Source organism: Vanessa cardui, chromosome 16, assembly GCF_905220365.1.
Source record: "Vanessa cardui chromosome 16, ilVanCard2.1, whole genome shotgun sequence".
Lineage (NCBI taxonomy): Eukaryota > Metazoa > Arthropoda > Insecta > Lepidoptera > Nymphalidae > Vanessa > Vanessa cardui.
In genome coordinates this window covers 9,274,572-9,297,983 of record NC_061138.1, presented here as the reverse complement: position 1 = coordinate 9,297,983, position 23,412 = coordinate 9,274,572, and the positions used below count along the sequence as shown (strand labels likewise).

General features: G+C 32.3%; 2 protein-coding genes across 4 annotated transcripts in view; both read left to right on the top strand.

Moving 5' to 3' along the window:
* The window catches only part of LOC124536428, a 37,126-nt gene extending 23,659 nt beyond the window's left edge, over positions 1-13,467 (top strand). Inside the window, exons 2-17 of one of the 3 annotated variants that reach the window (XM_047112968.1) lie at positions 972-1,189; positions 2,865-3,111; positions 3,622-3,651; positions 4,178-4,321; positions 4,514-4,685; positions 4,837-4,997; positions 5,447-5,653; positions 6,366-6,436; positions 6,522-9,472; positions 9,552-9,678; positions 9,764-9,889; positions 9,988-10,176; positions 10,256-10,421; positions 10,501-10,709; positions 10,816-11,063; positions 11,152-13,467. In XM_047112968.1, the coding sequence (XP_046968924.1) occupies positions 972-1,189; positions 2,865-3,111; positions 3,622-3,651; positions 4,178-4,321; positions 4,514-4,685; positions 4,837-4,997; positions 5,447-5,653; positions 6,366-6,436; positions 6,522-9,472; positions 9,552-9,678; positions 9,764-9,889; positions 9,988-10,176; positions 10,256-10,421; positions 10,501-10,709; positions 10,816-11,063; positions 11,152-11,340 (5,455 nt within the window). In that variant the 3' untranslated portion in view covers positions 11,341-13,467. The remainder of the gene's footprint in view (positions 1-971; positions 1,190-2,864; positions 3,112-3,621; positions 3,652-4,177; positions 4,322-4,513; positions 4,686-4,836; positions 4,998-5,446; positions 5,654-6,365; positions 6,437-6,521; positions 9,473-9,551; positions 9,679-9,763; positions 9,890-9,987; positions 10,177-10,255; positions 10,422-10,500; positions 10,710-10,815; positions 11,064-11,151) is intronic. The other 2 variants (XM_047112969.1, XM_047112970.1) reach the window with 2 other exon arrangements.
* Positions 13,468-14,431: 964 nt separating this feature from the next.
* The window catches only part of LOC124536076 (CYFIP-related Rac1 interactor A), a 28,966-nt gene continuing 19,985 nt past the window's right edge, over positions 14,432-23,412 (top strand). Inside the window, exon 1 of the mRNA XM_047112511.1 lies at positions 14,432-15,014. Within this exon, the coding sequence (XP_046968467.1) occupies positions 14,700-15,014 (315 nt within the window). The 5' untranslated portion in view covers positions 14,432-14,699. The remainder of the gene's footprint in view (positions 15,015-23,412) is intronic.

Sequence of the window (23,412 nt, the reverse complement as noted above, 5' to 3'; positions counted from 1 at the left end):
TTTATTACGCTCGTTCAGGAAAATTGGAACTGTTAATTTCGAACGCTATCTGAAATAATTTATTTTATTCGGAACTCTGACTTCAACGTTTAATTTTTTAATCATATTTGGCATCGACATATCGTTTAAAAATATCCAAAACGGTACAAGCTTAGCATAAAATACTAACAAGTACAATATTACGCATAAAAGCATAATATGTTATGCAAAAAACTACGTAAAATCAGTTCATACTTTTTATTCAGATTCCCGGTAACGGTTATTGATATTGTCGCTTATAGTATTGCCACGGCACTTCTATTGGACGATAAAATATTACATGAATGATACTTGCACAAACGATTGCTGATAGTAATTTAATTGGATTACTGATGACTTTCATAAAAAAAAGTTCCGAAAGATTGAGAATCTCTTCTTTTTGGAGTCAGTTTAAAATAAACGTTATCAGTAGCCTTTAATTATTCGGAGACATATTTTTTTTAATTCGTACGAGTACGGTTTATTTTTTCTAAAACGTATAACGTCCCTTTTTTAACATTCGCTTGAGATCGTAGGGCTGGTTCAAGTTTGACTCGGAGAATCGTTATTAAAATACAACTGGGAAATTCTCTGCCAGTAGACTACACGGTCATGATTTATCTATGCAGTAGTATCTTATTTTTATTTGTATGTTAAGCAGCACTGCGCCTATTGCGATTGCGAAAATCCGTTTGTAAACTATTATCCGATATGATTGCGCACAAATAATTTTCATGCTCAAATTACAATAATGTAAATAGTAATTAATTGTCGTGGCGATAGTTTGAACGGTGTAGAAATTGATGAGCTACGCCATCTAGCGGTGAGATAAATTATATGATAGAAAGTTTTCGGAGCAATTTATAATACAAATCACTTGTTCTTATTAAGTGTATTTAGAGGTTCTTTTTATTTAATATTTGAGGTAATGTTTTCAATATTAAAATTTACAGACTATACCAAGTACGTGTGGGATTACGCGTGTCACCTAAGGTGCCGGTACACATCGAGGCGACGGTGTCGAGCGGTAATGGCGCCGCAAGGACCGGCAGGCCTGCTGCTAATGCATCCCTCATCGGAGGCCTCGCTGCTTCTCGAGCCTTCCAGATTATGTATAGAAATGAGGAAGTCACATTGAGGGATATCGTGCATTTTAGAGCGCATCTACTAGGTAAGTTTTTCGAAACGACTCTAATTGCCATTTAATTCAATATGAATAATACTTATCTGTATATAAATCTTCTTTTGAAACAAACAAATATATTTACTTACTTCGATATAATTATAGGACTTTTTTAATTTGCAAAAAGGCGTTTATGAAATAATCAAAGCCATAAAAGCTATGTCCAAAATAATTTTAAATTGTAAGGAATTTATGTACCGATCCACATTGGAGCAGCGTAGCCGAATAAGCTTCTCCTCTATTTCATTGGATTTTATATATAAGACGATTCAACACTATGATATAACAGCCTATGTTTATATGTACTCGTAGATAAGTCGTTCGCTAGTTTGCCTTCATAGCTTCTTGGATTAGGGCTCAAACATGCTCTAAATTTATGCGCTTTCGGCGTTAAACTAACTGAACGTTAAACCGTTAACATATTATGCAAACATAAACCATTTCCAGCTTAATATTTGTAGAATCGTTCATTAGGCATTCAGTATGATTTCGTATATCGGACAAATGTAAGAAAAATATAAAGTTAATTTACAAAGATAAACGTGAAAGACTTCTTCACTTTGGCAACCTTTAAATAATAATACCTTGAAGTAATGTTATACCTACCTATATTAGGTAGATTTTTATAAAAAAAAAAATCTATACATTTTTACTACATAATATGTATACACTATATTATTTTTCCAAATAAAAGAAGATTCCACTTATTCATAACATCGGCACTTATACAAGTTGACAAATACTTTAATTATTATGATAGTTATATTTTATATAACTTGCTTTGCTCAAAGCGTCTATGTTATTAACACTTGAGAAACAAAATTAACTCCGAAATATTAAGTGCTTAGCGCAGAAAAGTATTACCAAATAAGAGATAAAACCAGGACGACTTATAACATCGTTGGAAGTTTGCCAAGACTCTGACCCAATATGCAGTAAACGTCCTAATTTCTAAGTTTTACTGATGGTGGAGTGTACTCCTCTAGGTCGATTTGCAGAGGAGTTTGAAGTGTTGAACATAATTCTTTATATATCTGTGTTCGAAATATAAAATTTTACTTGAGACGGTGTAATTAAAACCACTCAAGAAATCACACCGTAAATTCCATGATTGCTGTTTAGATAAGTTATTGAAATAATAACATACACCCGGCCTCAGCGACTTTATTATCATCAATGGTTGGGTCTTTTTGAAATAGTTATTCTTAATCTTAACTTATTCTTAATCTTAACTTACTCATTTGTTTATAGGACATTTACAACACTCAATTAAAAAAACAAAGTAGGAATGCCCTTAAGTTATTCAAACATTTTTGTTGCTCAGAGTAGTTATTTTTCTGCCAAGGTGGAAATTTAAAGGTTTTATATTTAACCCAAAAATAAAATCGAATACTTTATAATAATTTGTAAATGTATTAGGAAGAGATTTGTAGCCTTTTCCACTACACTGCTCCATTATGTGTTTGTAACGTTTTGGTAACGTAACGTTTTCCTTCAAAGCACTTGAGACGAATTATAAACGAACATAAATCAATGAAAATCAGTAGTTGACGTTTAATCTTCACCAGTTCTAACCACTGGACAATCTCGGCTGCTTCATAACAAAATATTCATAGAAATATAACTATTATTCTAGCATTCTAGGGCATATTTAATCTTACAGTTGATAGCCGTAACCTTAAGGAGTCTTTGGAAAGGGCGGAATGGAGTCTCGGCGTAGAGCTGTGGTGCAGCGAGGGTGCACAGTCGAGTACACTCTCGCCTGTATCCTGTCGCGTCTTGAAGCTGCATTTTCAGCCATCCCAGGGCTTGCACTACCACCTACCAGTGTTGTTCGACTACTTCCACCTATCCGCTGTCTCCGTTACTATCCACGCCAGCTTAGTAGCCCTACATCAGCCTTATATCAAGTAAGTTACATTAGATTTTATTCAAATAAATGTTGACTAATTTTATCATTATTAATAAAAAACTATAATCATAATTAAAATCAATAATAGACTTTCTTCATTAATCTTACTTATAAGAGTACACTGTAATAATACTGTCAATAGTTTTTGTCTTCATCTTTCGAATATCAATTGAATGATGAAAGAAAGAAAGAAAAGGCTTAAAGATTTATGTACGTCAATTGTACGACCGATAATTTATGTATAAATTTATAACAAAACAAAAACAAAGAGCAGGTAAAATCTCAAAAGAAACCTATATAGTTCTAGGTCTATATATGTGTGTTGTACCTATGCAAAACGTGAAGCGAGACTCGCATTGCAGTAGAGCACAATGTTAAGTGGATTTCTACTACAATAACTTCACTACCTTGAAGCACTCTTTTGACACATTTTTTTTTATATAAAATTTGACGCATACCTACTCTTCTCAGATAAAACAAAATTCATTTGTTACATGTCTTTATTTAGGAAAAGCATCATGCATTACGTACAGAGCTGGTAAGTATTAGATAGTATTTGCACATGTTTCTTTATATATATAGATCTTGTAATATATATTTATATATAATGATTCTCTTTGAAGTCCTCTCATTATCTATTTATTATATTTTTCAACTGAGATTCATTATAAAGTAAGTATATGAAAATTGATAATTTATTTGGAAATGCAAATCCTAGACATTTTTTAATAAAAATTAGATATTTTTAGAAATATTTTACATCAATTTTTCCATATTCCATAATAATGTTATTATTATAAAATTACGACTTTTGTAGTCATCAGTATCGTGGAATGCATAACATGATAAACATTAAGTTCTTTAATTCTTAAGTCATATAGTGAATGATGAATCAACAAATTATAGTTGTAGTTTAAATGATTAAATTTTCTAGTTTAGGAGTATTAGGTCATAGCAACATCATTTTTTTAGTAATCTTTATATAACCATATAAAACTTTAAGTCTATAGAAATATATGTCAAGCCGGTTTTAATATGAGAACAAAATATCATTTCGATTCCAGCACTCCCCGTTCTAGCAAACAGTGGGGGAAATTGATGAAAAGTGCAGGATCCAACTTTAACGCTTCGGGGAGCTTAGAGAACATTCTTTTCGGATCGAGCGGGAAGTGTGCCGGCGGAAACTCTAGCAAAATAGCACATGCCAGGTACTTCATCTGAACAAATTAGTTACTTTTAATCCATAACTTCTAAATACGTATTTAAGTAGAGCAAGTAAAGTTCTTTTAGATTTCTTAGTCTTATTATTTTTTTTAGAATTAATTAGATACTTGACATAATTTGCAAGGCTTTAAAGTTAATGACATTCGTAAAGAAATGCAATTAAAACACGTTTTCAGGCAAGTTCACGCTGAGGTTTGCGGTATTCTGCTCGGGTCGCTTGAAGGTTTACAGAGCGCATTGAGTGTTTGTGGTTCAACCGGAGTATTGCTGACTCCTGAAGAATCGTCATCCAATTCTATTGTCGGTGAAGTTGCGCAGAGAATAAAAGACTTAAGTGATTTAGGCAAGGTAAGCTATTTATCAGTAACGTTAAAATTTTTGAATAATGCATTTTTTCAACCAACGGAAAGCTAGTATCTTACATGCTATAAATATATTCCAAAACCAAGAACTTTAGTCTGTTTCGCATGAAAAGGCGTTAACGATGTTTTTTGCGCAGAAATCTGAAGCTGGTGAAGAAGAAGAATGGGCAATGGGAGCTGCACACGACATCGCAAGACTCTGTGCTGAGGTGACGCTAAGATGGCGCGCTTTTTTGCATCATACCTCTGACCGCCCACACGTGCACCACGCCCTAGCCGCAAGACATCATGCATTAAGGTTTAACTTAAATAGCAACAAAAAACATATAGAGCTCTATCAAATAGATTAAACTTCTAATTTTCCCAAATAGATAGCCATGTTAAAAGAAATTTGTCTGCTCTTGCTCTTTTTATATTCTACACAATATATTAATGCGTTTATAGCTTTAAAAAAGGAAAGAAATCGAATGCAATGTTTTATTAAAGATACATTGAATTATACATGATTATGACGTTTATTCTATTCGATTAATAAAATAAGGTTTTATATTATTATAAGTAATTCACAACAGTAGCAACTATTGAGTATCTTACGAGATCTGCATAACATTTAATTTTAACATGTTATAAGAATGACCACAACGGCTTTTAAGTACGGAATGGAATTAAGTTGAAATTATATTCTCTAAAAATATTCATCATTGTAGGTAATTGGTAATTATGAACTTTTGCCGTTTTACTTTTCAGAATCAAACGATTCTCAGAATGCTTCTTCGTGCTAGACAACCCTCGGCATTCGCTTGCTGGTTGCTATGACAGCAACTATCAGTCGTATCAAAGTGTGGGAGAAGCGGTTAGACGATCACGCTACCTCGCGTTACTGCCTCCGCTTCCCGTACACTGCATAGCGCTTGATGGTGACCCACATATCATGCCTATCATATTTGAGGACAGGTATTATATTTCACTTAAAATAGACTTATTTCGTTTGGCTTTTTATTTTCAGCCATGACAAAAAGCAATCATATACAATATGCAACTATATAACTGTAAGCAAAACTTGACTAAACAATTTGAATTACGACATTAAAACATCTTTTCTCGGTGGTAGGGCTTTGTGCAAGCCCGTCTGGGTAGGTACCACCCACTCACCAGTTATTCTACCGCCAAATTACAGTACTCAGTATTGTTGTGTTCCGGTTTGAAGGGTGAGTGAGCCAGTGTAACTACAGGCACAAGGGACATAACATCTTAGTTCTCAAGGTTGGTGGCACATTGACGATGTATGATGCCTATGGGTGATGGTGACCACTTACCATCAGGTGGCCCATATACTCGTCCTCCAACCTATACCATAAAATAAAAAAAATAAAAAAAGAAACATTTTGGTTTAAAAAAAAAATTTACGAGGTAAATTTTTAATTTTATAATCATCGAATGAATTATTTTAAATATCTTAAGTTTCAAATGATTCATACAAAACACAGACACACAACACGTACAAGCACATACATAGTTACCATATTACATGCATTGCATGCTTCCTTGTAATTAAAATTTTTAAACAAAGTGTAAATCAACTTGTGCAAGGATTAAAAAAAACTTGAGGCAGAATTAATTGACTTAAATGTCATTTAATAAATTTTTACTTATTTTGAATACGCAGGTATCAAGACACCGCTGAATTTGCTAGAAGACGTTCATTTTTGAATTCTAGCGCAAACAAGTCTGGTAGTGGTGAGTATTCGCAATAATATTATGACAATTATCTCTCTCTCTCTCTCTCTCTCTTATCAATATTTTTACTAATTATATATTTCAGATCCCTTCCTATGTTCGGAAGCAGCTGGAGAAGACTGTGCTTGCAGTATTAGTTCAATGATGGATTCTAGAAGACCTTCATCAGAGGCTTCGAGGGTAACCCTTACACTACCTAAAACTATAATAGATGTACTTGAGCCTCAGTTCAATAGCCCTAAAGCAAGTACAAGTGTAGTGCAAGCGACATTAACTTTAGCCCCTCAAAAATCCGCTAGAGGTTCACCAAAGCGAACATTGGTTAAACAAAACGTCGTGGAAATGAGCAAACCACATAACAAGCAACTAGAATTAACAGGGAGAAACAGGTATATTGTACAGAATAATCAAATAAGTGAAATTCAATTACCGCCTAACAATGTGTTTGCTTCATGCCCGATTCAGCAAGGCCAACAAATGTCGAGATACTCAGCTTCAACATTATTGGACATAAATGCTACAAAAAGCAATGTAAATGTTTCCCAGCTAGGCAAAGACAGATCAGACCCAGATCAAGTTTTTGTTCAAAAGCATGAAATAACAAGTGGTGTCAGCACCCTGCCCGCAAGGCACAGCAAATCTCTAGACCAATTAAGAGTTTCTCAAATGGCACCTTTAAGCGTACAACCATTAACAAAGAATGTTAAAAATAGTTCTAATGTATCAGTTAATTATCAAAAGACGTACAAATCGCCGCAACCTATAAAACCCACAACTCTTCCTAGAAGTGTTACTACTACATCTTATCCAACTAACACGACGACGCGTTGTGGATCTAAAGGTGATGACTACAGGAGAAATATAAATGAATTTAGAGAAAAATATAAGAATCCTTGTAACTCTAATGCTCATGGAAACAATGAAGTGTTTCATGACGTAGGATTTAAGTACGAAGGTACAATTAAAGGAAATGCTAACCAAATATATGGTTACGCTTTCGGTAATCAGGGTAATATGCCAGCGAATAACGTTATTCGCAATCCATTAGAATTTCAAAGAGGTTATAGTGTAAACTTGCCCCGTCCTATGTTGCCTCCTCGTAATTCTTATCCACCAGTTAGTGGAAAGACACAAGGGACTGATCAAAGTAACTTAGTTTCTAATAAACACGTTCATAGATCTAACTCTACACATGTTTTTCAACAAAATATGAATGATAGCCAACAGATGGATATTGAAGCAACGCGTAATCAATTGAGACACGAGCTAAACTATTATCTACAGAAAGGTGACTGGAGTTATGACTTTAATACTGGAAGTTTAATACAAAACTACCAGAAGAAATCTAGTAAAAGTAGCGATGATAGTGGATTTGTAATGACTTTAGATAGAAGTAGTGATGGAACATCGAAATCGACTTATTCAAAAACACCTCCATCAACACCTCATTCTAGTTTGCCTTCCGTGAGACATAAGAAGAGTCGATCTAAAGAGTCTAAACTTAACTCGAGTGGTAAAGAAAGCACTAAAATGAATTCAAGTCGAGATTCATTGAGCAGCCATCATTCAATTAAATCAAGAGATAGCAAGTCCGATCGGCAGACGCCAAAATCAGACCGCAGTACACCAAAATCAGAAAGAAGTACGCCAAAGTCAGGCAAAGGAACTCCTAAGTCAGGTGGTATAACTCCAAGATCTGGGCTTGCAACTCCAAAGTCAGGTAGAGCTACCCCTAAATCAGGAGGAGCCACGCCTAAAAGTGGAAGATCTAGTGGAAAACCAGAAAAGCGTTCTAAACATAAAGCATCGGAAAAAATGTCTCAGCTTATGTCAGAAGCTGCCTCTTCTTCTAGTAATGAAAGCATACCATTCGAGCTTAAAAGATTAGAATCATCAACAAGCGTTCCATATAGTTTGGATCATGGATCGGAATTAAGACATTGTAGAAGTGCTGCATCTATTATAGAGGAGCATAATCTCAATACTACATTCGGATCTGAGTCATTGCCGAACTTAGCCCCACCACCGGCTTTTGAATCTCCTCCATTAGATATTACTGATAAAGATTTTAAAATTTTGCCACCAGATAGTTTTCTTAATAAAGAAGATAAACGGAGTAGAAGTTCTACGTCCAGTTTGAGTGAACAAAGTGGTTGGGTTTCAAGTGGCAGGAGTTCAGGTCCGTCTTCGCCAGATAATGGCAGTTGTCAATTGAATCAAAATTACCCACCTGCGACTAGCGCGAGTGTTTCGAAAATTTCTGATAAAAAATACGATGATACTGACGAAACAAGAAAAAAACAGGGTGCAAAAATAAATGATTTCAAAAGAACCATTCTTAACGGTGAGCAACTCCGTGAGCGTTTGCTTAAACTTGCAGTAAAAGCTGTTCAAAGTAGTTCAACCGAAAAGATTGAATGTTGTGATAAGGAAGTTTGTGAAGAATGTACAATTTGTAGCGATTCTATTTGTACTGACAGCCAATGTGAATATAACAAGATGATGCACAGTGAAGGAATTGATGCAGGCTGTAATTCAGATACGTGTACAGCAAGTTGCTATCAATATTCTGATTCTAATGCTGGTAAAATAAATCAAAGGCATAATTCATTTAGTGCCATTCAGGGAAATACATATAGTTCCATAATTAAAAATTCTAATGAAGGAACTGTTAAAAAGTCTCAAACAGTCAGCGATAACTTACATCCTTATATTCGAAAAGAAATAGCAACGAAGGTTGAAAAGCCTGCGCAATCTGCCACTGCTGAGAAATCAAATTCAATGAATAAAGTTAAACTTAGAGATAGGATAGAATATACGGAAAAGCTAATAGCTGCAGAAATTCTTAGCCTGACAGTGGATCGCTCTTGTAAAAGTCATAAAACGAGCGGTGGTCCCGCCATAGCTGCTCAAAAATACCACGGAAAAGCAAAATCGGAAATAGACTTAAGCCATTTCAGTGGGGAAAATGATTACGAACACTTGCCGCCGCCACAACAGTTTAGAGATGCTCCACCACCACCTGACGAATTTAAGGTAAAAATAATAAATATATTTATCTATTTCACAGATATCTTACATTGACTGATTGTATTATTTTTATCTATAATTCAAGGATCCACCGTCAAAATCTCCGTTGCAGAGCCGACAAAGTAGCAAATCTTCGACACCCTCAAAAAGTCGAAAAACTGGACAACCTACAACACTGCAACTAGATAATCCTCTATATCACGTCTGCGAAGGTATACATATTAAGTATTTTGTTTATTTGGCTAAAACCCCATGCTTCAGCTGTAAATAAAACTAACCCATGGCTTATTAATCCAGGAATTTTAGAAAGGCGAAAGTTAAGACCCCACCAATCCATGAATGCCACTACCACACCTTCGGCTAGCACACTAAATAAAAGTCAGAGTACTGGTGAATTAGCTAGCAGAAATGAAAATGGTAAAGGTAGGATGCTAATATGCTAAGAAATGTATACTTTTACTGGCGAATTATGTCATAGAGATATGGTATGTTGTACATAATATCATTTTTTCATGTTTCAGAGCAACGACAAAGCAATTTCATTAGCATATTTGGGTTAGCGGAATCGGAAAGACTCTTTGTAAAATGTAGAGAAGAATTTCGACAAAGTGTCAAGTATCCAGGAGCAATATATTCTGACTTTCCTCCTGTTGAAAACTCTTTGCCCTACTTCCATATTAGCGATGAATATAGAATGTTTAATCCGGAAGGTACTATATTTAAAAAAAAAACAGTCATCTTATTATGACTATGATACGATTTTTTAAGTTATTTATTTTTTAATTCCAGGCCTACATCTCATTATATGCGTACATGGCCTGGATGGTAATGCCGCTGATTTACGCTTGGTGAAAACATACTTGGAATTAGGCCTACCAGGAGCTCGGTTAGATTTCCTCATGTCTGAAAGAAATCAAGGCGATACTTTCTCGGATTTTGACACTATGACGGACAGGTTCGAATTGTTTATACAAGTTATGATTTTTGTAATTTGTAAAAGCGAAAACAATTTATTTATATTCATTGTATTTCAGGTTGGTCCAAGAAATTATGACTCATATACAAAATTCAAGCGACCCAGCTAGAATAAGTTTCGTGGGGCATTCCCTGGGCACCATTATTATAAGATCAGCGTTAGCGAGACCACAAATGAAACCATTCTTGGGGAAATTGCACACTTTCCTCTCGCTTAGTGGACCGCATTTAGGGACCCTCTATAATTCCAGTGGGCTTGTTAATGCAGGCAAGTTAAATTTTGTTATCATACTATCATAGTTATTGGACTTTTTTATCTTTTATATATTTTTTTTAATTCATTAAACCCAATTCGTGTTCTTAAACATTTTCAGGCATGTGGTTTATGCAAAAGTGGAAGAAATCCGGCTCTCTGCTTCAGCTTTCGCTTCGTGATGCTTCTGACCCTAGACGATCTTTCCTGTATCGTCTAAGTGAACGTAGTCAACTGCATCAGTTCAAACATATTCTGCTGTGCGGTTCAGGGCAAGACAGATATGTACCATTGCATTCAGCGAGGCTAGAACTTTGTAAAGCAGCTGCTAAAGACACGTCGTTATTGGGACAGGCTTACAGGGAAATGGTACACCTTTTTAATAATAAAAAAAAAACAAGCAATAACAAATTAATTTTAAGTAATGTATATAAGTATCGTTTAATTTTTTTTCAAGGTACATAACATGGTGTCTCCGCTAGCGGCTCGAGCTTCGTCTGTGTCCGTAGTGCGCTATGACGTGCAACACGCTCTTCCGCACACGGCCAGCGCACTAGTTGGTCGCGCAGCGCACATCGCCGCATTGGATTCTGACCTCTTCATAGAAAAATTCCTTCTTGTCTCTGCTCTTAAGTATTTCCGATGAAGATCATAAATTGAAATCAACATTGACACTACCTTTTCACAATAAGATATCAAACATATGCTTATAAAATCCGAATTCATTCGTAAAATACTATCTATAGTATCTTGAAATACGTCGTTGGTTGTACAAATTGTTGTTTCATTTTTAATATCACAGAAAGATGTTAAAATTACAATTAGAATGGCGTTTAAATGATATAAACCCCATTTTAGGAACTCCTTTAATTTACAATAATTGTCACAGATACCTATATTTTACGATTAATTGAAAATTTGAAATAAAATTTTTATTTCCCCACTGTCAGTAAAACAACCAGCGCAACATCTATTTTGCACTATTCTTGACTTTTCATAAAAGTTCCTCTGCTTCGATACTTCCAATGATTCACAGTACGAATTTCGCTGAAATTAACTAAGTGTTTTAATTTTACTTGTAAAAATTATAATGAATAGATACAGATGTCATCATATAAATTTATAAAATTAAGGTAATATTTATTACTTGTCTCCAAATCAAATTGAATCACATAAATCATACAATTCAGGCGTTCGCATTTCACCAGCATTTATTTAAAAGAAATTAAGGAACATTTCATACTTTAAAATTTTCAAAAGTCAGCACGTTTTCAAGAGTTCGTACTCACATAATATAATCAGCCTATACTCACGATATTATAACTTGCACGTTAACTTATACTATCTACTATATATCTATGATAAATCGAATTGATCTCCTGTTTTAAAACGCTTATGTACTCGTATGATTACTTGTAATTGGTAAAAGTGTGATATAAGAGTTCGTGCTGTTACAGCGATTTATAAACTATACAGAAAAAAATAATTGCAATTTTAATTATTATACTAGGTTAAGACGGATCTTTACACCAAATAATTAAGACTTTCGATTTAGCAAATGTAGATAAAGTAGATGTTATTTGTATTAGAAATTTACTGATTGTTGTATATGAACACTGAACAGTGCCATCGTAAAATGTTATGTGTGCTTCTGGAATGCTAAGCCCACAAACTTAACTTGATTCAGTTTTGCTGTTTCACGTTTTATTCTTAATTATGCTTATGAAGTAATGGGAATTAATTTAATTAATTTAAAAATAGTATGAAAACCTAGTCGTCGTAAACAATTTCCATACAGATTTGAAACACAAACATCTTTTTCGTTTTAGATAGAATTATTACCACAATTATTGTTCCTACATCAATTTATAAAAATCTTATCCAAATTACGAAACATCTTATCCAAAACCATCAATTATTTTTTTAGTAGCTATTATTATTTGTTATATTTGAAGTGTAGTCACAAAATAATACATAGATGCTTATATGTTATAGCTTTGCACAAACAGACACTGGGTTGTGTCAGTGTGAATTAAGTTTTAAACTCGAATGGAATTTTTTGGAATTTTACGCACTTTTATAAGTCATTTTTTTATCTATTAAGCTAATTTAACTTGAAATATGAATTAAGAGAATGATCTGGCAGGGCCTTATTACAATATAAGGACAGGCCGTAGCCTTAACTCAAAAGTAAATTAGAATAAAGGTGTAAATTATCGAATGTTAGACTGATCTTTAAAAATATATGGTATTGATAAGTTTAATAGATTATCTTTTGTTATTTTTAGGAATCATGATTTGATATAACTTGTTAACATCTTGCTCTGTCCACCTTTTTCTATTTATTAATCTGTAGGTAACATTTTATACAGGGGCTTAGAGATTCTAGTCTTGAATATGATTTTAAATATGTTGTAGGTTAGTACGACAACAACATGGTCAGAATACCAGAATACGTCTTATATAAATAAGTTTCTAATATTATATTTATTTATTAGTATAAATAATATTTATAACGTTTAGTCTATCAATTTCATTGATGTTTTGAATGTGTTGTTGTTGCACATAAATCAATAGTTTATCATAGAGTAATACCCTCAATATTGCTCAGGGGCATGCTTAAAATAATTTAATCATCTAATGTGTAGGTTTATCAGAATGAGAGTAAATTTTGTAAATAAAAAACTTAATTTTATTTGTAAAATACATTCGTATGTTGAATGGCAATGTGTCGATGTTATACAATTACATTAAAATAAATAAATGATGCTAAAACCTCAATACTATTGTGTTTATTTTCGAAAAAAAAATACACCAAAAGATACATTATTGTATCAACATTCATGTTTCAATGATTACTTCACATTATTTAATATTTATGTAGATACTAAAAACTTAAACCAGAATACTTGTCATAAAAAAAACTAAAAAATATAAATCCACATTCACAATTATAATTTTTTAAATTTCTACATACCAATATATTCCCGGATTATATATTAAACATCAAAATCATGGGAGTTATCTTTAATCAACTACCCTATTTTTAACATAATATAATTAGACTCCTTAAAGTGAGCCATATATGCTAGAAAGCAATTTATAAAAAAAATGTTTAAAGCTACCCACCTACTTCAGTAGATTTAATTTTCTACCTACCTGTACCTTTGAGTATATTTTATATCGTCCCACTAATGACTAAACGCACGGACATAAAATTCATTGTTGTTGTAATATATTATATCCAAAAATCAATTGCTCATTAACTTTCGAGCAACTATTACTTTTAATTTTAAATTATACTTTCCACAGCAAATTTGACGCTTGTAATAGTATTACTAAGACTAGGATACCCAACAAACAGATATATGGCAAATCGAATATTATAAGTATTCTGAATAAATTATATAGCCATTTCCTTACTTTATATGTTTTTCAATAAAAATACGGCTATCGCGCCTAAAACCAACATTGTAGCCAACTGCGATAAACAGTATAGGCAACATAACAAATTGAACGAAAACAGCAAAAGTAAGAATACGTTTACACATGGGGCTCAGTTCTGTGTTTAATTTATAGAACAAATTAACATAAGCTTTTGTTTGATAAAATATTTATATCAATTATTTTTTATATGTAAATATTAAAATAACAACCAGTACCACCTATAAAATATGCCAATACTTTAATCGACATATATGAATACTTTATCACAACGCTATTGTGGGCGGGTGGTATAAGTCAATGTCAATTCAGTTGGTGGGGCATTAACAGTGTACAACGGTAGTAGTGTATCAGAGAAGAGTTTATTTAAATTAAAATAAAAAACAGTAATGAAATAACTAGTGACAGTGTCTAATAAATAATAAAACCGCCTTGTTCATTATATTTTATACAAAAACAATAACATTTATTCATAAACCGTAATTACTGGGCAATGCAGTCAATGCTATCCAGGAGGTATTTATAATAAATAAAATTAATTTGTGATTCAAATAAATCGAAATGGGAAAACTGCTGAGTTTATTGGCCCGTGATGATTCAAACTGTTGTTCTTCGCCACGATACGATATATTCTTAGATTTTGAGAATGCTGCACCCACTGACACAGAGCGCGATGTTTATGAAGAAGTGCAAAGAGTTCTCTTGGATTCGGACAAAATATTAGAAGAAATACAGTGTTACAAAGGAGCTGGAAAGGAAATACGGGAAGCGATTGCGGACCCCTCGACTATAACCCAAGAAAGGGCTTGGCGCGCCGTCAAACCCTTAGTGGATAAACTGCTCAGATTTTATAACCACTCACTGGAGTTGAAACGGGTAAGAGAAAAATTAAAACATTATTACAACAATAAATAAACTGATACATTTTGCTTAATACATATACCTATTTATAATTCATTGGAAGTACCTACAATATTTCATATTCAATTTGCCATATTCAAATATACCTATTTTCTCTATGTTAAAAATATATATGACACTGTTTATAAAATAATTTCTGTATAAGTGTTAGCAAAGGAAGTTTATCCTTATCAGTTGTGATTAATGAAGTCACAAACATAGATAACACTTTCAAAAGATATCGGAGCTATCAAGTGTGATGGCAACTTCCTGGTGCATTCGCTGCAAAAAATACTATTTCCACTACTAAAATATCACTCGCATTCAAATGTTAGTTTTATAGTCATCATCGTTTTTATACTATATAATTTTATTCAAATACTATATATTTTTATCATTTAAAGATAAAATAACTAGATTATTTTATGTCAAACAATATAAATTGACAACAAAATATATATCCTGCATTATATATATTATGACTATGATTTTTTTATAGTATTATATAAAAAAATCATAGTCATCAAGTATATTTTAATTATGATGACTCTCAAAAGTATGTACAATTTAAAAATAAATTTGTTTTATTTTCAACAATATGTGAGGCGAGGGTGTTAACTCATCCATTACTGAACGGCACTAGAATGTAATGTTAGAAGATAGTTAAAGGTTACCACCCACAATAATTGTACTGGTGAGAATCATGTGACATCCCAATGAGCTTATGTAACGAGTCCACACTTCTGAATATACACTTGATGATTTCTAAAAATAATGAAATATTTGTTTTCTTATCTAAAAATTAACTAAATCCTCCCGTGACATACAGTTTGTTCATTAAAGTAAATATTGGTTTTACATGAAAATAGTTTGAAACATTGAAAGTTACATGAAAATGGTTTTACATGTAAATAAAATTTATAAATTACGTGATTAAAATGTAAGTAATTTTGTTTTAGTAAGTAGAAAAAATGTACAATACTAAAGGCATTGTTTAATCTATTTTGGCAAATTCTGCACTCAGCAAGTAAAAAACTTAATCAGTAAAACACACGCTTGCATATTTTTAAATAATTTACTTCTATTCTTATTTTAAACATTATCTGGCAATAAATAAAAAATGTAAGTTAAAAATATTTAAATTTCGAATGCTAGACTATGGTTAAAAATTTGTTGAGTGTTTCTCCAGAGACAGCTATAAATAACTGAATTAATATAACACTAATGTTATTTATTATCATTATCATTGTTTTTGTTATGTATTCATAACATTCTGAAGTAATAAATGCTTGCATAATTAAATGTTTCTGATGCAAAAAGGATCACATCTATCACGCGACTAAGATGCTCAATGTTTCCTATTATTTATTAATCGTCTAATATTGTTATTGTTAAAATAAAAGATCGGTAATAATAAAATCGGTAAAACTGTAAGACCAAAACACTACCCATAAAAGTACGCACAATTGAATTTACTAACTTAAAAACGATTGCTTTTCTTACTTAACATAGTTTTAATTCATTGCTCAATCAATTATTGTACAATTTTTCTCAAAATCAGTAATATAATAATCCGCAACAGAGGACGCAATGCGGATACAATAGACAAAGTCTTGCGCTAAGCAATAGTTTATCGATACAATTTATAAATCGTCACTAGTACGTCAATTTTCCATTGCGTGAAATTATGTCGATTATTATTACTACACAGTATAAAACAAAGTCGCTTTCTCTGTCTCTATATCCCTATGTATGCTTGAATCTTTAAAACTACGCAACGGATTTTGATGCGATATCTTTAATAGATAGAGTGATTCGAGTGGAAGGTTTTTGTATATAATACATGGGCATTATAGTAAGGAAACACTGATACTATCAGATGTGAAATTTCCAATATAATGTATGTTAAGAATTCTGTAGTGTGTTTAGTATCAGTATTATAAACGTGCGAAGCAGCGGCAGGCGGTTGATATAATAAAACATATAAACATCAAGTCCATATCTATCCAAGTTTAGCATGTTTAACTCATTTGGGAATCGTGTGTAACATTTCCTGTTCCCAGTACGATACTTTTGATAAGATAAGCAGACACGAATCAAACGTAAACCATAGCCTTTATGAACCTTTACTGGAATATAAAGCTTGATATCCTTTGAAGGTATTGAATAACTCAGAAGCGTTTCTTATTCATGAACCAAATCTCTTTTAAACACCACTTTTAATATGTCATTCAACTGACACTTTCTGGGATGAGAATTCGCGATGTTTGACTAAGATTCGTCCCATTTAATGTTATGTGAAATAACATCATGTGTCATCGAATGTGTATGTTTTTACAGTAAATAAAAACGAATGAACAATTGTTAGATATTTCGTATTGTTTTGCATAACTCAGAATGTGATTAATTAAACAAATCTTTGTCATTTTCGAATGATAAATGAACGATGAAAGAATGATAAGAATCACCTAAGCAACGTTTATATGTAAGGCTGCTAAGATTTAGTAACAGATGAGGTGTCAAATGATCGTTAAGTTTTGTTCGAACAAAATAGACGTATATAAACAAAAGAAGAACGTTATGTCGTTCACCTTTAAACAAAAGAAGAGCACGGAATTGTCCGGGCTCAAATATAAATCAAGTGTCAAAGCGATTGGTTGAATCGGCATACAGTCTTATGTGCGGTAGCGTCATATAATGGTGATTTACCACAAAGTTCATAATATAAAACCCGCAATGAATAAACGTAAGTGGCAAATTTTATAGCGATCGGTCGAACTTCGCCAAAGTTCAGTAATAAATATAAAAAATATAAATTAGTCAATGGAAGGAATAGTAAAGATATATAAACAAACCTGACCTTGAATTTTGAGACATGATTGCTCTCTAAAAATCTACAGTATTTTATATGAATTCGTGAAGTAATGCCGTTTGAATTGGCTTAAAGTTGTTGAAGGAACTTTGGTAGTAAAATTAAAATGAAAAAGTAGAGAAGTAGAATCAAGTTGTATTATTAAAAAAATATACTAATCAACTATTTGTAGAGCATATAACAGAGCTATCGCGAAATCGCATGAATGGATTAAATCTGGCAACCCATCCACCCCGGCTTCTCACTGGTTTAATTCTTATAATGTATATACTAAAGAATGTCTTCAGAAAGTCTACCATCGTGGCCTTTATTGAATACCTTTGTAATTTGGTCAATATATGTAGTACATTATTTTGATCGATCTCGTAGGGTTCATCCAGTGTTTGCAATACAAAACTGTATACATATCAGTACAGGACAGAATTGTCTCAATTCGATATTATAGCACGTTTAAAAAAAGTTACTACGCTATATAGGATATATCCAGGTGTTAATCCCTGTGACATCACTCAAGCCGTAACAAAACATCCACCCAGTCGAGTATAACATTAATCTCTGCTCATACCATTGAAACAGGCAATTCTAACATCATTTTTTACATATAAGATTGTAATTGTTATCTCGGCATGCAGTGCTTGTTTCCATAGGAAGCACGCCTGAGCCCCATGTTTAAATGTATGTGGCAATCATCCAATCAAACACTCGTATAGAAGTTGCGTGAGAATTTAAATAACGTTCACCGCATCCTCTTTGAAGAGTGAAATCATTTATTTTCCTATAACGAATGACGCAGAAAATTGCTACGTCCATATGTTTATAATAATAGTGATCGTATTTAGGTATTTGCATAATTTAAATGAACCATTAAGTAATCTTCTTTTTTAATCAAAATGAATATTATACGTCAGTATGTTAGTTAGTTATCCTTTCACATCTTGACAGTTTTCTGAGTACAGAATGGGATATAAAACCAAATACAGTACCACTAGGACCCCATTTCCTCCCTTTTTTATGGTATAGGTTGGCGGACGAGCATATGGGACATCTGATGGTATGCAATCTGCCACCAACCTTGGGAAGTAAGATGTTATATCCCTTGTGCCTGAAATTACACTGGTACCAACGGGTAAAGCCGCGACGGTAAACAAGTTGACTATAAAATAATAAATCGACTTACTGTATTGATTTTATTATTGAAATGATTACATCTGTCATTGAGATTCAAGAAACAGCGTTATCTTATCTCGTTACTTCACTTATGAATTTACAATCTCGCGATAACTACTCGCACATTTTATCAAAAACAATCGATGAATTTAAAGAACGTGCGATTTTCACATATAATTCTAACATTATAATATATTTGCATTCATGCAACTTTTAAATGTTAATCCTAAGGTATGATATAGCATTCAATGTTGGTGCAATAAAGCATAAATAAATAGATATATGTTTATAATAAGCAATATATTAATAATTTAGTAGTTTATATAAATAGCATGTTTATAAATAATAATCGTTGTGGTCCATTAATTATAATCGCCAGAAGCAAAGTAAGTTCTGCATTCTATGAATAAGAATGAACGGTTAAAAAATAAATACTATACTTGAGCAGTAAATGCGTAAACAAACTCTATAAAAACTTTATCTCTCTCAGGAAAAATAATTAATAAATAGTTACCCAGCACTTCCTGTGTAATATAAGGAAAAGAAAAATCTAAATTATAGTTGTTATGAAATACATTTTTATATGATTCTTTCTTATTTGTTATATTCTTTAATCAGATCAGGGTTTTTATTCCCTGTAATTCAAATTTCGATGAAATTAGATACATGCTGGTTTCCTCACGATGTTTCCCTTCACCGCCGAGCACGAGATGTATTATAAACACAAATTAAGCACATATACATTTAGTGGTGCTTGCCTGGGTTTGAACCCGCAATCGTCGTTTACGATGCACGCGTTCTAACCACTGGGCCATCATTTAGCAAAGACACTAACAAACCAATGTCGATATGTCAACTTTAATCGGACAAAATTATGATTATAAACAAAGAAACCACAGATAATATATATACGATCTTAGTTTAACTCAAAATTAGTCAGTCATAATACGTCACAGTTGGTAAGATAATAAACGTCACTTAAATTGATATACGTTTGCAGACCTTAATTAAAATCTATTCAAATGTTTTGTCTCAACTCAATGACTAAATAAAGAGCGAGATGGCGAATCCAAAGTATACTGCTTGACAATACCGAGCTTGAGCTTTGAATAGTAACCTTATTAGTATTCTCATAGTAACCACATGTACGTAAACGCTTGGCTTTTCCTTTAATTGTTGCCAGTAACTAAACATCACTAAGACCTGCTCTTTTAATAAGAAGATTTGATAAATTATGTGACCACCCTGTTTCAACGCATCCCGCATTGGATGAAAGTGATGTTGTTCACGGTGTTTTCCGTCGTCGACGAGCACGAGATGAATTAAAAGCATTGTAATTCTGTGAGAATTGATTTCGCATCTCATTCGTGAAATTTTGACAGCCGACTTACGGTGACACAAATTTTATACATTTTATATTTATTAAAATACAAAATATACATAATATAGTAAGAGTTTCGAGTCTCATATACTAAAGTGAGTTTCGAGTATCTTCTTATAGAATACCTGTACTGAAATTATGTAGGTACATGTAAAATCCATGATAATTACCTGAGCTTAAACGCGCAATCGTCGGTTAAGATCCACTGGTCTAGTACCATCGTTACCATACTTTTCCGTCGTCGAGCACGAAAAAAATAAAAAACAGCGTAATTCTGTGAGAATATATTTCGCATCACACTATTGAAATTTTGAGCTGTCTTACGATGATACGCCATTTTATCCGTAATCTTATACATTTTATAATTATTACAATCAAATTCGCATATCATTCTGATATTTCACACTCACATACTACAATGAGTTTCGAGTATCTTCTTATAGAATACCTGTACTGAAATTAAGTAAATATAAAATCCGTAATGATTACCTGAGCTTAAACGCGGGCCATCTCTCAACTGTATTTAGCATCGCTGTAAACATTTTCGTCATCATGATGTTGCTGTATTTGAAACCTGGTTTATATTTTAAAAATACATTCTTTATTATTCGTAATGGTGTTAAAAGTTGATTTAGATTACCTAGTTTTATGGCAATTGGCACCAATAAAAAGACTAATATTTACTAACTAAATTATATTATATGGGTAGTAACAGAATCTTGTACCTAAGTTCTTGGATCTAATTTATCCCATATGTTGCATACGAGTATCTATGTATTTTTCATAGAACCCAGCCAGATGTATATAATACAATATGTTGACATATCCTTTATTGAATAATATTTAATATAAATTTAAGCTAAATTTAAAAAAAAAAATAAGGCTTTCTTTTTTTTCTAATTTACTTCATAAAAATGTAAATACTTTTACGCTTTAAAAATGTATTAAAATTTAAGATAGAACTTTACCTTTCCGTGCCTCTGCCTGCGTCTTCACTTAAAAAAAAAAGCTTTAACTTCGCACTTGTCGCCAGATCTGTCATAAGAATTAATCTGCTTACCAGCTGGTCTTATTCATCTGAATGTAAAAAAGACAGGTGCACTTAAAAATGTGCACCTTGACAGTTGTATATAGCAACATTAAGTATAATAAAACCGGTATTTGTAGCATCTGTTTCTTGAACGTATTTAAATGGAAAAAATAGGATTGCAACTTTAAGTACAATAGTCATACAACATAAACACTAACAAATATATTTCAGTAATATCTTCAATTTTATTTAATCTATCCACGTTTTAAAAAATAATAGTTTAAATACCGATTCCATTACACTTTAAACCGAAACCAATGCTTCCTTTGCGTATTTAATATCAAATAATGAATAAATTAAATAATCTCATTTTAAATTTTTAATTGCATATTCCATCGTTCCAAATTCGAAATATTAGTTCGATAGTTTGAGCGGCAACCGCTCGCAATATTCCAAGCGAGTAATTGTCGAAGTTAATTTGGATTAAGAACCATTGTTCTAATTAATCTATATTGAATTCGGCAATTTTGACTTAGCCGAGTATAATGCTCGACTTGTTCATAATGTAGTAGCGTAAAGTATATTATATTTAGGTTACTTAGTTTACTCGTATATTTAATGACATTATCTTTTTTGTTCTTTTATCTATTTTTTTTAATTCGCAACGGAAGTATAACTCAATAAACTCCGTAGAGATAAAAAAAAACATGTGACTAAAATTGCCGTCAATTCATAACACTTAACACGCTTTATACTAACGTATAGATAATTTAAACATATGGATTTGACACTATAAATAAAGTCTTCTTAAAAATAAATTGGTACCATTTAGCTTTATATTTGGAACTTTTTTACGACTTGTAGTAAAACCTTCGAATTTGTGTCCATTTGATTTGTTTTGTTTAGTCCTGTACTGACAAAAGCATGACATGAGTTTTATTTGCTATTATTATTGCACCATATTGCATTAGACTTGAGTATTTTTCACATTATATATTTTATGCAAATTGACATTCCTAACTCTATTCTCACCTTGAATATTATATGATTTTTTTCATACATGTTGATCTCAATTCTCAACCCATCATTGCGAATCCAGATTAAGGCAAGCCGTACAAAATTTCTGTGTTCTCATTTGATCTCTTAAATTCACCTCTGTTTCGGTGTTGGGAAAAAGCATTGTGTATGATATCTGTCTGATAAAATTATGCTCCATTCGTAATAACCGAACTGCATCTATAGGAACTTGGTAAATTATTACTTGTTTGTGTGTGTCGTTTTTCCAATAATTAATATTTATACTTGATTTTATGTCTTAATTATTATAAAAAAAATGAACTTTCATTCGGTTGTAAAGAAAAACAAAAAATATAAGTTACTGCTTTAGTAAACAAGCAAAGTCAAGCACTTTTGAGTAGCCATTTCACAAGATAAATTGAATATAAATAGACACCGCTTAGGAACGTAACGAAAATTCTAACGAAGATAAGTATTACAATACAGTCCAGAATAATATACCTAATTTGATAATATTTTTTATTTATAAAATAGGTAAGTTTACGAGCAAATAGACCACCTCATGGTAAATGGTTATCAACTTACCATAGATATTGATGCCGTTAGAAATTTTAATCATTATTTATATCTTCAATGCGTCACCAACCTTGGGAACTAAGATGTTATCTCATGTATAGTTTACTGGATCACTCACCCTTCAAAGGACAACACGACCCGCAGCTTTGCTTGCGTTTTAAGGGTTGTTTGTCATGTTTTAGCCTAAAAAGTAGTCCTTTTTGGAGTTCAAGTTTGATGCATACCAAATTTTATCAAATTTTGATTCAGTGGTTTCGGTCGTGAACGACCGACAATCAGATAAACAGACAGTTAATTTATAATATTAATATACATAGATAAGTACCTATGC